This window comes from Oncorhynchus masou, chromosome 5, assembly GCF_036934945.1.
Source record: "Oncorhynchus masou masou isolate Uvic2021 chromosome 5, UVic_Omas_1.1, whole genome shotgun sequence".
NCBI lineage: Eukaryota > Metazoa > Chordata > Actinopteri > Salmoniformes > Salmonidae > Oncorhynchus > Oncorhynchus masou.
The window spans coordinates 72,340,754-72,354,885 of NC_088216.1; the positions used below are offsets into that span (position 1 = coordinate 72,340,754).

Consider the following 14,132-nt stretch of genomic DNA (forward strand, 5'->3'; position numbering starts at 1 on the left):
ACAAATCTAAATGGAGAAGAAACTAATGTCTTTTCTTTTTTTCCTGAGGCCGCTGCAGCATAGTAGGTGCCAATGGCATAGGAGAAGATGATCTGAGGGCCAGCATCAATCCACACCTAGGAACACCACATGATTGAACACGCATGAAAGAACACACCCAAAAACAGATTCTCACACAACAGTAGAAACATAAAATGATAAATAATAACTTCTGGGTTTTAACGGGAAAAACTGCAGTTGAGCAGTCACTCCTTCATGGCTTTGTGCTACTTCACAGCTCTGTTCCCTTCCCTGAAGCACATGCAGATTTGGACTGAGGCTAGGTCTGTGGGAGGTTTTCCTGATTCCAACAGGCTCCATCAGACTGCTGAACACTTAAACTGGACTGACCACTTGGACTGACTCTCCACACCTTAGCACATATGCACTAACTCACATAAACACCCACACACAAATAGACATTAATGCTACACACACACACACACACACACACACACATCACAACTGCTGCTACCAAACTCTTATTATTACAAAATACTGCACAAAAATGTGTAAATATTGTATCGTCCTCTATTATGCTCATGCTAAAATGTTTATTATGTTCTACTGAGCCATTTAACTTTATGTTTGTTTTCTTATTTCCTATTGTTGTTTCTTATTGTTGTTGTGGGAAGTAAGCAATTCGTTGGACAGTGTATACAATGTGTATTCTGTACATATGACTAATAAAATGGAAAAAGACCAATATCGTTCGAAAAAAGAGCCTTCAGAAAATATTCACACCCCTTGACTTTTTCCACAATTCATAGTGTTACACCTTGAATTTAATATTGATTACATTTAGATTGTTTTGTCACTGGCCCACTATACCATAATGTCAAAGTGGACTAATGTTTTAAGAAGTAAAATAAAATAAAGCTGAAATGTCTTGAGTCAATAAGTATTCAACCCTTTTGTTATGTAAAAATTTGCAAAACAAGTCACATAATAAGTTGCATGGACTTATTCTGTGTGCAATAATAGTGCTTAAAATTGTTTTTTTGTATGACTACCTCAGCTATACCCCACACAAAAAGGTCTGTAAGGTCCCTCAGTCGAGCAGTGAATATCAAAACACAGATTCAACCACAAAGATAAAGGTGCCTTTCCTAACTCAGTTGCCGGAGAGGAAGGAAACAGCTCAGGGATTTCACCATGAGGTCAATGGTGACTTTAAAACAGAGTTTAATGGCTGTGAAAGGAGAAATCTGAGAGGGGATCAACAACATTGTAGTTACTCTACAATACTAACATACAATTGAAGTTGGAAGTTTACATATACCGTAGCCAAATACATTTAATCTCAGTTTTTCACAATTCCTGACATTTAATCCTACTAAAAATTCCCTGTTTTAGGTAGATAGATAGGATTACCACTTTATTTTAAGAATGTGAAATGTCAGAATAAGTACTTATTTCAACTTTTATTTCTTTCATCACATTCCCAGTGGGTCAGACGTTTACATACACTCAATTTGTATTTGGTAGAATTGCCTTTAAATTGTTTAACTTGGGTCAAATGTTTTGGGTAGCCTTCCACAAGCTTCCCACAATAAGTTGGGTGAATTTTGGCCCCTTCCTCCTGACAGTGCTGGTGTAACTGAGTCAGGTTTGTAGGCCTCCTTGCTCGCACACACTTTTTCAGTTCTGCCCACAAATGTTCTATAGGATTGATGTCAGGGCGTTGTGATGGCCACTCCAATACCTTGACTTTGTTGTCCTTAAGCCATTTTTCCACAACTTTGGAATTATGCTTGGGGGTCACTGTCCATTTGGAAGACCCATTTGCGACCAAGCTTTAACTTCTTCGATATAGGGGGCGCTCTTTTAATTTTTGGATAAAAAACGTTCCCGTTTTAAACAAGATGTTTTGTCATGAAAAATGCTCGACTATGCATATAATTGACAGCTTTGGAAAGAAAACACTCTGACGTTTCCAAAACTGCAAAGATATTATCTGTGAGTGCCACAGAACTTATGCTACAGGCGAAACCATGATGAAATTTCAAACAGGAAATGGCCCAGATTCTGAAGGCTCTGTGTTCCAATGTCTCCTTATATGGCTGTGAATGCGCCAGGAATGAGCCTACACTTTCTGTCGTTTCCCCAAGGTGTCTGCAGCATTGTGACGTATTTGTAGGCATATCATTGGAAGATTGACCATAAGAGACTACATTTACCAGGTGCCCGCTTGGTGTCCTCCGTCGAAATTATTGCGTAATCTCCAGCTGCGTGCATGTTTCCATTTTCTTCAGAGGAGAAACACAACTGCCACGAATGATTTATCATCGAATAGATATGTGAAAAACACCTTGAGGACTGATTCTAAACAACATTTGCCATGTATCTGTCGATATTATGGAGTTAATTTGGAAAAAAGTTCAGCGTTGTAATGACTGAATTTTCGGGGGTTTTTCTTAGCCAAGCGTGATGAACAAAACGGAGCGATTTCTCCTACACAAATAATCTTTTTGGAAAAACTGAACATTTGCTATCTAACTGAGTCTCCTCATTGAAAACATCCGAAGTTTTTCAAAGGTGAATGATTTTATTTGAATGCTTTTCTTGTTTTTGTGAAAATGTTGCCTGCTGAATGCTAGGCTAAAGCTATGCTAGCTATCAATACCTCTTACACAAATGCTTGTGTAGCGATGGTTGAAAAGCATATTTTGAAAATCTGAGATGACAGTGTTGTTAACAAAAGGCTAAGCTTGTGAGTGAATATATTTCTTTCATTTCATTTGCAATTTTCATGAATAGTTAATGTTGCGTTATGCTAATGAACTTGAGGCTATGATTACGCTCCCGGATACGGGATTGCTCGCTAGAGGTTAACTTCCTGACTGATGTCTTGAGATGTTGCTTCAATATATCCACATAATCCTTCCTCATGATGCCATCTATTTTTGTAAAGTGCACCAGTCCCTCCTGCAGCAAAGCAACCCCACAACATGATGCTGCCACCCCCGTGCTTCACGGTTGGGTTGGTGTTCTTTGGCTTGCAAGCCTCCCCCTTTTCCTCCAAACATAACGATGGTCATTATGGCCAAACAAATCTATTTTTGTGTCATCAGACCAGAGAACATTTCTCCAAAAAGTACAATCTTTGTCCCCATATGTAGTTGCAAACCGTAGTCCGGCTTCTTTATGACAGTTTTGGAGCAGTGGCTTCTTCCTTGCTGAGCGGCCATTCAGGTTATGTCGATATAGGACTCGTTTTACTGTGGATATAGATACTTTTGTGCCTGTTTCCTCCAACATCTTCACCTTTCATGTTGTTCTGGGATTGATTAGCACCTTTCTCACCAAAGTGAGTTCATCTCTAGGTGACAGAATGCGTCTACTACTTGAGCGGTATGACGGCTGTGTGGTCCCATGGTGTTTATACTTGCATACTAGTGTTTGTACAGATGAACGTGGTACCTGCAGGTGTTTGGAAATTGCTCCCAAGGATGAACCAGACTTGTGGAGGTCTACAATTCTTTTTCTTGGCTGATTTCTTTTGATTTTCCCATGATGTCAAGCAAAGAGACACTGAGTTTGAAGGTAGGCCTAGAAATACATCCACAGGTACACATCCAATTGACTCAAATGATGTCAATTAGCCCATCAGAAGCTTCTGAAGCCATGACATAATTTTCTGGAATTTTCCAAGCTGTTTAAAGGCACAGTCAACTTAGTGAATGTAAACTTCTGACCCACTGAAATTGTGATACAGTGAATTATAAGTGAAATTATCTGTCGGTAAACAATTGTTTGGAAAAGTACTTGTGTCATGCACAAAGTAGATGTCCTAACCGACTTGCCAAAACTATAGTTTGTTAACAATACATTTGTGGAGTGGTTGAAAAACGAGATTTAATGACTCCAACCTAAGTGTTTGTAAACTTCCGACTTCACCTGTAAATGACATAATGAAAAGAAGGATGCCTTTATAGATTAAAAACATTCTTAAACATGCATCCTGTTTGCAACAATGCACTAAAGAAAAACTGCAAAACATTTGGCAAGCAATACATGTTTTGTCCTGAATACAAAGTGTTATGTTTTGGCTAAATCCAATACATTACCAAGTACCACTCTACATATTTTCAAGCATGGCGGTGGCTGCATCATGTTATGGGTATGCTTGTAACTGTTAAGGACTGGAGAGTTTTTCAGGGTAACAAAATAAATGGAATGGAGCTAAGCACAGGCCAAATCCTAGAGGAAAACATGGTTCAGTCTGATCTCCACCAGTCACTTGGAGAGGAATTCACATTTAAGCAGGACAATGATCTAAAACACAAGGCCAAATCTACACTGGAGTTGCTTACCAAGAAGACAGTGAATGTTGCTGAGTGGCCAAATGACATTTTTGACTTATATCTACTTGAAAATCTATGGCAAGGCCTGAAGATGGTTGTCTAGCAATGATCAACAACCAACTTGACAGAGCTTGAAGAATTTTGAAAAGAATTATGGGCAAATGTTGCACAATCCAGGTGTTGGAAAGCTCTGAGAGACTTACTCAGAAAGACTCAAAGCTGTAATCGCTGCCAAAGGAGCTTCTACAATGAGGTGTGAATACTTATGTAAATTTGTTATTTAATTTTAAATACATTTGCAAAGTTCTCTAAAAACATGTTTTCACTTTGTCATTATGGGGTATTGTGTGTAGATGGGTGGGAAAAATAAATAATTTAATCCATTTTGAATTCAGGCTGTAACACAACAAAATGTGGAATAAGTCAAGGGGTATGAATACTTTCTGAAGGCCCTGTATTTCAGTGAAATAATATACCGGTTGGGATCTATGTGTGTGTCCACCTTCTCTGGCTGTATTCTTGGCCTGGTTGCATAATGGCCTGTTAGGATAACAGGCTTACTTCTACCACACTCACTCTTAATGACTGGCAACTAAAGCCCAGCTTGGCTGCCTTTGTCCTGGCGAATATGGGTTATTTCAGGTAGGGAGGGGGACCAGAGGGCGAGGGTGCTGCCAATGGTAGCCAGCAGGCAGGTACCTCACAACATGACACAATGCCAACTGACACTACGGGGGAAGGGGGCACACACCTTGTCTTATGTGGCGCTGGTGACAGAAACAACCACACTATTGTTATTTTAGCCAACACATGATGCAGTCAGGAGGTGAAAAGGAAAGAACACACCAGATGTGAATATAGAAGTATATGCAGTACTATGGACAGGACCTGACTATTCCCACGTAGTTGGCAGTAGCCCTCTGAAAGATCAAATTACTTCATGGGAAAATATGCCTTCCAGATGATGGTGTGTTTATGGTGTGTGGGTGGATGGATGGATGGTTATGCAACATCTGGCTTCTCTTTTCAGCTGGAAGATATGACTAAATCACGGCATGTTGCAACATCTTCTGGATATCCTGATCCAGTCTGTAGCGCTGCAGTCTGCCCCATTACCATGGTTTCCTGCTTAAAACCATACCGGGACTTTCCTGACTATCATTAGCTAGTGTTAACAAACTGTGCTACCTCCTACAACACACACACACACACAAAGGCGTGCACACACAGGCACGCACACACAGGTGCGCACACACTCAGTGGTAGACGGTGAGATATTTTTTCATTAGAAAAATATGAATCACTTTGAAAACAAAAGCGCCAAAATTGCACTGAGCTCAACTGTCCTGCAAACTCACTATTCAGATCAAAGAGCAAACAATCGGCCATCCTTTAGCTATCCCAAAATTGCCCTGAAATTATCATCTCTGAATTGTAAATGCTGCTCCTGGGTTTCTTAGACTAACTAGGCTGTGTGATTAGACACCCCCAAAGGCCCTCCTCTGTCGCTGCCCAGAAATCTGAAGCCTTTGAAATGCCCTAATCCTGTCTACGAAGGGACTGAGCCCAGAGCCCCTGCCAGACAGGAAAGGTGTGAAGAGCAGCCGCATCAATAGCAGTTTCATATGTCATGGTGGGTCCCCCGTCCAGTCAACACAACGTGACTGTCAGCAGCAGCAGTCTGTAACATGGACGCTACAGAAGGAAGCAGAGCCCCACACATGGCCAACTCTTGCCCTGACGAGACAGATTTGTATCAAGCATCACACCCGTGCTATTTAGACCAGGTTGATTGAAGATGCGACGAAAGGCAGATCATAGAATGTAATGCATGTGTGGAGGGGAGTGATATTTGTCTATGTACCTGGGCACCAGGGAGTCACCCCCTCTCAGGGTGGTTGGGTCCAGCTCAAAGATAGAGGAGATGTCCATGCCATCAGGGACAGACACCAGTTGGTACATGACTCTCTCTTGAGGGGTTCGCAGACGCGCTCGCAGGGCTTCATGATCCGAGTCCAACTGCAGGTACAGTAGGGAGAGGACGCTGTCAGTTTATGGAGCTTCATACTAAAATCCCGACTCAGCAATTCAGTTCAGACTTTCAATGCAGTGATATTACTGTATGTGACTGTGTGTAACAGATGAGGCTGAGAGCATGAAGATGTTGCACACATTTCCTCCAATCTGTTTATAGTTTGACTTATGCATGGCAACAATAGCTTAATCAATGCTATATCAGTGGATCACATTAAGATGATAAAGCATTGCAACATTGTTTGGATTACCACAGTCGTTAAAGACATTTTCTAATTTGCAGCTTTACAATACAGTAAGAAGAGAGAAATCATCATCGGAAATAATTGACCAAACTTCATCCAGCTTCCCCCAAGACAAATACACCCACCCAAACATCTTTCCTTTGCTGTACTCATCAGTACCAATCAGATGAAGACTGAGCATGAGGTTATATTGAGATTGAAGTCATGCCAATTCAGAGACATTTTCCACTTTTAGAAGAGATAATGTGTGGTTGACTCATCCTGTCAAGTTTACAGATCGAAAAGCTAAGTCAATTTGTGATGTAATTAGCCTCATATGATCATATTTTATCATCTGTAAGTATTTTTTGAAAGCTGTAAATTCAGTGACGGAAACAAATCGTGGAAAGCAGCAGTGGCGACCCATCATTCAGGTCAGGGAGAGGAGAGGGGCAGAGCCCCACCTGTTTTGAGCCCAACATTTCTAGCATGTCACATATCAGTTTGCAAACAATGTAAAAAAATAAATATAAATATCATTGAGTTAATAAAGCCACATACAAACATTGTCTCTTTTTTGTTTTATTGCGTAAGGCAGCTCCAAAATGTAGGTATTTTAGCCATTGGACATTACACAACAAGTTGAAAATCGCAAATTCAACAATGGGTGGTTTGGAAGGAATCAGTGACAGTGGCTGTGTGGTCCCAAATCTGGGATTAAGCGGCTCTTTACCAAGTTTAAAATAATAAACTTTCAACATTGGCCATGCTGTCAATGAAGCATGATTTGTGCCGCGCTCAAAACAACTGTTAACTCGGAACTGCGAAAACTTGACATCAGTGAGTTCAAGAGCGCTGGGAAGTCAGGATTGAATGAGCTCCGACTGGCGAAATATGTTTTGAACGGTCATCCAACTCAGAACTGTAAATTCGGACTCTTTCTAGAGCTACAACCACAAGCTCAATGACATCATCATGATTCTACCTTGTTTTTTTCAGAGTTCCCAGTTGTTTTGAAAGCACCATAAATCCAGAGAATGCCAGACTTTGGATGACAAAATTTGCCCACGAAGGACCGTCCTGCCCCCTTCCTGTTCAAGTGAGCACAGCACAACAAGGTCCAAACATTTATTGTATACTGCTGCATAAATTAGGTAATATACCAGGGGGATATATATACTGTAGCTAAGAAAGTAATACTATGTGTATGTTGTGTAGTAAGATGTTAGTAGCCTTTGTGCCTCACCCTAATAATTTGGTCCATTTACCCTTTATCCGTCCTAAATCATTAATGGCTTCATCGAATTACGGATTGCTTCTTATCCGCTTGTCGTCCCTTATGCCATAGTTTGTACATCTCAATTGTCATTAGAAACCACATTTATTTAAACAAGTCGGCCAAATAAGCTATGATTTTATAAAGGCAGTAAATGAGGCTGAATGAACTGTCTCGCTGCCAGACAAGGATCTGCTGATAGCCAGGTGTAGCAGTGGTAAGGTGTTGGGACTGCTGTTTGAACAGCTTTATGTCGGCCCTAACAGTTTGTGGGCACCGTTTGTCACCGTTATAGTGCCATTAATGTATTGTTTAATGTTGTGTTGTTTAGTGGCTTTGCTGGCATGCATCCTACTTTACATTTTCTTTTTTGCCCCACCAAGATTTACATGCTAAAATCGCCACTGGAAAGCAGACCCTGGATTCCACCCCAGAAAATAATATTCTTTGGCATATTCCTTCCATATATACACTGTATAATGACTTCATCCACAGTAATATGGTGTTATACTGCCATCTATATGTGAGCTCTAGTACCATATACAAATCATCTAAATATATGGTGTGCTTACATGCTGTGGTGCTCTACCACAACTACCACAACTGCCAATGTTACAAAAATAAACTCCTTTTAGAATATACAGAAATAGCTTCAAATGATAGATGGTAATAGATAATGTTGAATAAAGGAAAAACCTGCACTCACTGAACTATTCTTTACTTTAAAAAATGTTTGCAGCAGAGGTCAGAACAAACGGACAGGTTTTGGCCTCAGCTTTCGACCCCATATAGTGAATTGTTTTCATAATAACCACTCAAACACACTACACACAAACAGTAGCCTGAATTGGGGGACACTAATTTAGCTAGGTTAGTTCTCTTCAAGAGGGTGAGTTGATTATTAAAACATGGTTAAAGAGTCCCTCAACTCATCAGTGAAGTATTTGAGAGGATGAAACACAAGGACAGGCACAGTACCTGGAAGTTAAAGGGAACAAAATCCACCACCTGGAGAGGAAACAAGATCCACCACAGATCAGCAGCAGTAGGTAGGGCAAGACAGCAAACACAACATAGACATGAAACACAGATATAGAGCTGTCTCTGGTTGACTTACTGAGGATCGGGGCTCAGGACATTCTTCCACATAGTCAGGATTCACCTGAAAATAAACCAAGAAACAGAATAGGATACTTAACTCCAACATGTGAGGAAGCAAGAAGTCCTCTTATAAATTACTATAAAGTCAATCCAACTTAAACTTAATCAAGCCCTGTCGTTAAGACTTTCAGATCGCATAATGAAGTACTGCAAGATGATTGTGTGCATTATACTCCCAGGTATAAATCAAATGCAAGTGGTTGGCTGGTAGACTACCATGTAATATGTCTACTGTCACTGTAAGGGGACTCACCTCAGCAGCCAAGTAAGACCCTGTGGCAAGGTGTTTGAACCTAAACAGGCTGTTCCAGTAGCCAGCCCCGCCCCGACACGGGTCATGGTGGACCACCTGACAGAAGAATGCAACACCTGACAGCATGAGGACAACGTCTGGACTGATAACATACAAGTAAAAACACATTGTAAGATGCAGGACAACCCACATAGTTTCACCTGGTTCTCTCTGTTCCAGACCTTAAGCTTTGGAACAGTCTACAGAGTGTCATGTCAATGCAAGGCTTCCACAATCAAAGGTTGTGTGTAACCATGTCGATAAATTTCACTGTATGTGTGATTCACAAGCGGCTGGTGGCACCTTAATTGAGGAGGATGGGCTCATAGTAATGGCTGGAACAGAATGGTATCGAACACATTAAAAACATGATTTTCTTGTGTTTGATACCATTCCAATCACACCATTCTAGCCATTATCATGAGCCATCCTGCCCTCAGCAGCCTCCTGTGGCATGTTTGTGTGACATGACTCAGACCATGTATCTACTATCTACTTGTTCTATGCTCACCTCCACTTCCCACAATGCCTTGCTGCTAGTGGCGGAGGTGGCGGACTGGCGTCCTGTAGTCCTGAGAAAGACATACTCCTTCTTCTTGAAGTCGTCACATGTCAGGAACTTCTCCTGCTCTGCATGGAACAGCCGAACGACGTCACCCTGGCAACACAAACACAGACACCAGTCAGTATCATGGGGAAGGAGAGCCAGCTAACCTATTTAATGTGTTATTGTGTCTAATACATTTTATCAAATATCAGAGTACCTACCCCTTTAAGAATAATCTCCTTGTTGTCGCTCCATTTCATAAACAAAACAACTTTCCAACTTGTGTTACAGTTCACGGAGTTCACCTGAAAACCAAGAGGATGAGTCAGGAAAGGCTAAGGTAAAGACATTTATTCACATAATTAAGTTTGGCTTAAAAAAGTGACAAAAACAAATGAGCCTGGGAGTCTGCTGGGTTTGTAAGGAGGAGCACAGTAATGATATAGTCTTTAACTGAAGAGTCAATTGTCTTAATGGCGGTTGAGCCTTAAGAGTGGATTAAGGACCCTCACTTAATGAACTCAAGATAATACTGCCGATGATTAGTATATATGAAACAAGTATAAGAGAGGAGCTAGTTGTACAGTGAATATGTTTCCTCATCTTTGAGAGGACATGAGAATTAAGAATAAGGCACACTTCTCAACATGGTTAAAACCTGCACTACTTGTGATTTGTGGAAGTGAAATGTGCAGGCACACCTTGGTTTACATAACAATGGAGAATATGGTTTCTGTTACAAACGCAGTCTCCACCCAGGAGACAATGAAGATGAAACATGTATTCTACCTCATTGCATCCTGGGTTGTCTACCAGCTGATGGCTGCTGGCATGAAGGGGCTGTCCAGCGTTCACAGGGTTAAGGACCACCTTGTCTCCAATCACCACCTAGACATACAGGGGAGCAATCAAATAGCATTATTATACACACAGAGATCCATGATCAACTACACACGTTCACACACAGCCACACACGTTCACACACAGCCACACACGTTCACACACAGCCACACACATTCACAAACCGAAACACACAGCTGTCCACACTTACTGTACAGAAACCATCAGAGACACAGCAAACAGAGAGGCAGTATGATTGTCTTTATCAGACCCATCAGCCAGTAGAAAACCACAAGTAACACTTGTACAACCACTAGTGTCCTCCAGAGCGTGCTATCTGCTCATCTACAGAGGCCCCAGGAGAGCTGTTACGCATGACAGCCCCGAGACACACACAGGGAAAGAAAGTAAGGGGTCAGTCCAGTTTAGAGTGCCCTTCAAGATAAACAGAACCTCTCAACTTTTGGCATCAGTTGATTGCATAATATGAGAGAAAAGCTGTGGTATCAAAATAGCAAGGTGAAGTCCTGCTGCTGCACAGGATGTACTGCCAAACGGGTCTGAGCACTGCATAATGAATTCCTTTTAACATCCTTTATCCTAATGTTTCCCTAAAGTCTCTGTCCTCAATGTTGTTATAGCTAGTTACTGGTGCTATGTAACACCAGGCAAATATGATAACACATTGTTTGACTTGTTCCCATCAGACCGTGTTGGCTACCAAGCACTCGGTGGCCACACTTGACCTCTCATCAGCACAGGAATAATTCAGCCTGAAAAACCCTAATGACTAAAGCTAATGATGATGACCTATAGTAGCCTACTTGCAATTAAACCGGTAGAAACCCTAAGGCCAACACAATGTCAAAATAGGAAATTATGTATTAATTTAATCTTACAACTTGTCAATTCTCTGCACCACGGCTTCTATTTATAAAGCAGGTAAACTTCAGCGGCATCAAGCGTCAGAGAAGTGCTGTCCTAAAGATCCCTTTGTTAATGATCTTTGCTGTGGTCACTGACGAACGGAGCTTTAAGAATCTCAGGGTGTTTCAATGAATCTCAGGGTGTTTTAAGAATCTCAGGGTGTTTTAATGAATCTCATGGTGTTTTAATGAATCTCATGGTGTTTTAATTCACCTGTTTTAAGAATCTCAGGGTGTATACCAGGAGCTTTCGAATCTTGCATGCCAGACTGTTCAGGTGAACTTTCAGTGAGATCATGACCTGTTAGGCTGTCACACCCTGACCTTAGTATTCTTTGTTTTCTTTGTTATTTTGGTTAGGTCAGGGTGTGACATGGGTGATGTATGTGTTTGGCTTGTCTAGGGGTTTTGTATGTTTATGGGGGTGTCTCCGTTCTAGGTGTTTTTGTAAGTCTATGGTTGCCTAGATTGGTTCTCAATTAGAGGCAGCTGTCTATTGTTGTCCCTGATTGGAAAACATATTTAGGCAGCCATATTCTTTGGGTATTTTGTGGGTGATTGTTCCTGTTACCAGTGTTCCTATGTGTTAGTGTTCACGTTACAGGACTGTTTCCTCTTCATTGAATTTTGTTGGTTTATTGTTTTGTTTGTTGTTTAAGTATCCCATTAAATTATGGATTATCATCACGCTGCATTTTGGTCCTCCTCTCTTTCACCCGAAGACAGTCGTTACAGAATCACCCACCAACAAAGGACCAAGCAGCGTGGTAACGGGCAGCAGCAGGAGGAGCAGCGCAATCAGGACTATTGGAGTTGGGAGGAGATACTGGATGGAGAAGGACCCTGGATGCAGCCGGGGTAATATTGCCGCCCCAAGGCAGAGCTGGAGTCAGCCAAAGCGGAGAGGCGGCGGTTTGAAGAAGCAGCACGGCTGGAAGCCCGAGAGGCAGCCCCAAAAATGTATTGGGCGGGCACACGGGGAGTGTAGCAAAGCCAGGTAGGAGGCCTGCGCCAACTCCCCGTGTTTACTGTGGAGAGAGAGGGCTTCGTACTGGTCAGGCACCGTGTTATGCGGTTGAGCGCACAGTGTCCCCAGTACGCGTGCTTAGCCCGGTGCACTACATCCCAGCTCCCCGCATCTGCCGGGCTAGGGTGAGGATCCAGCCAGGGCGGATGGTGCCAGCCCTGCTCTCCAGACAGCCAGTGGGTCTCCTCAGGCCAGGATATCCTGCGCCGGCGTTGCGCACTATGTCTCCCGTATGTCTGCACAGCCCAGTGCGTCCTGTGCCTGCGTTCCCCGCACGTGCCGGGCTAGAGTCACCATCCAGCCAGGACGGGTTGTTCAGGACATTAGCTCGAGACCTCCAGTGTGTCTTCACGGTCCGGTCTATCCAGTACCACCAGTGCCAACACCACGCACCAGACCTTCAGTACGCCTCCACAGCCCAGTACATCCTGTTCCTCCTCCCCGCACTCGCCCTAAGGTGCGTGTCTACAGCCCGGTACCACCAGTGCCGGGACCACGCATCAGGTCACCAATGCGCCTCCTGGGTCCAGTACTCCCTGTTCCTGCTCCTCGCACTCGCCCTGAGGTGCGTGTCCCCAGCCCTGTACCACCAGTACCTGCACCACGCACCAGGCCTACAGTGCCTCGCCAGTCCAGAACGTCCTGCGACAGTACCCAGTCCAGAGTGTCCGGCGACAGTACCCAGTCCAGAGCGTCCGGCGACAGTGCCCAGTCCAGAGCGTACGGCGACAGTCCGCAGACCGGAACCTCCTACGACAGTGCCCAGGCCAGAGCGTCCGGCGAAGGGCCGCAGTCCGGAACCTCCCGGCGACGGGCCGCAGTCCGGAACCTCCCGGCGACGGGCCGCAGTCCGGATCCGCCAGAGTCTCCCTCCAGTCCGGATCCGCCAGAGTCTCCCTCCAGTCCGGATCCGCCAGAGTCTCCCTCCAGTCCGGATCCGCCAGAGTCTCCCTCCAGTCCGGATCCGCCAGAGTCTCCCTCCAATGCAGAGGCGCCACTCACTCCGGATTTGACCATCAGTCCAGTGGCGCCCTCTAATCCGTGGTTGGCAGTGAGGGTTCCCGCTCCAGAGACATTAAGTAAGTGTGACGAGTCAGAAATGGAGCGGGGACCACGTCCCGAGCCAGAAGCGCCACCTCGGATTTATGCCCACCCAGACCCTCCCAGATAGTGTTAGGTGTGCGGCTGGGAGTCCGCACCTTTGAGAGGGGGGGGGGTACTGTCACACCCTGACCTTAGTATTCTTTGTTTTCTTTGTTATTTTGGTAAGTTCAGGGTGTGACATGGGTGATGTATATGTTTGTCTTGTCTAGGGGTTTTGTATGTTTATGGGGGTGTTTTTAACCGATCTAGGTGTTTTTGTAAGTCTATGGTTGCCTAGATTGGTTCTCAATTAGAGGCAGCTGTCTATCGTTGTCTCTGATTGGGAACCATATTTAGGCAGCCATATTCTTTGGGT

General features: G+C 43.5%; 1 protein-coding gene and 2 long non-coding RNA genes across 4 annotated transcripts in view; 2 read left to right on the top strand and 1 right to left on the bottom strand.

Annotated features, from left to right (window-relative positions):
• The window catches only part of LOC135540213 (uncharacterized), a 32,925-nt gene extending 23,487 nt beyond the window's left edge, over positions 1 to 9,438 (top strand). The window contains exons 2-3 of the long non-coding RNA XR_010455724.1: positions 7,604 to 7,722; positions 8,264 to 9,438. This is a non-coding gene — a long non-coding RNA (uncharacterized LOC135540213). The remainder of the gene's footprint in view (positions 1 to 7,603; positions 7,723 to 8,263) is intronic.
• LOC135540212 (inositol 1,4,5-trisphosphate receptor type 1-like) overlaps positions 1 to 14,132 on the bottom strand; it is a 149,072-nt gene that overhangs the window by 104,862 nt on the left and 30,078 nt on the right. The window contains exons 7-13 of one of the 2 annotated variants that reach the window (XM_064966699.1): positions 10,670 to 10,768; positions 10,102 to 10,185; positions 9,845 to 9,991; positions 9,295 to 9,390; positions 8,998 to 9,042; positions 8,859 to 8,888; positions 6,211 to 6,365 (exon numbers count right to left, since the gene is read on the bottom strand). In XM_064966699.1, the coding sequence (XP_064822771.1) occupies positions 6,211 to 6,365; positions 8,859 to 8,888; positions 8,998 to 9,042; positions 9,295 to 9,390; positions 9,845 to 9,991; positions 10,102 to 10,185; positions 10,670 to 10,768 (656 nt within the window). The remainder of the gene's footprint in view (positions 1 to 6,210; positions 6,366 to 8,858; positions 8,889 to 8,997; positions 9,043 to 9,294; positions 9,391 to 9,844; positions 9,992 to 10,101; positions 10,186 to 10,669; positions 10,769 to 14,132) is intronic. The other variant, XM_064966700.1, reaches the window with a different exon arrangement.
• On the top strand, positions 9,563 to 13,358 carry LOC135540214 (uncharacterized). Its single transcript, XR_010455725.1, has 3 exons — positions 9,563 to 10,015; positions 10,172 to 10,220; positions 12,369 to 13,358. It is a non-coding gene; the product is annotated as an uncharacterized LOC135540214 (long non-coding RNA).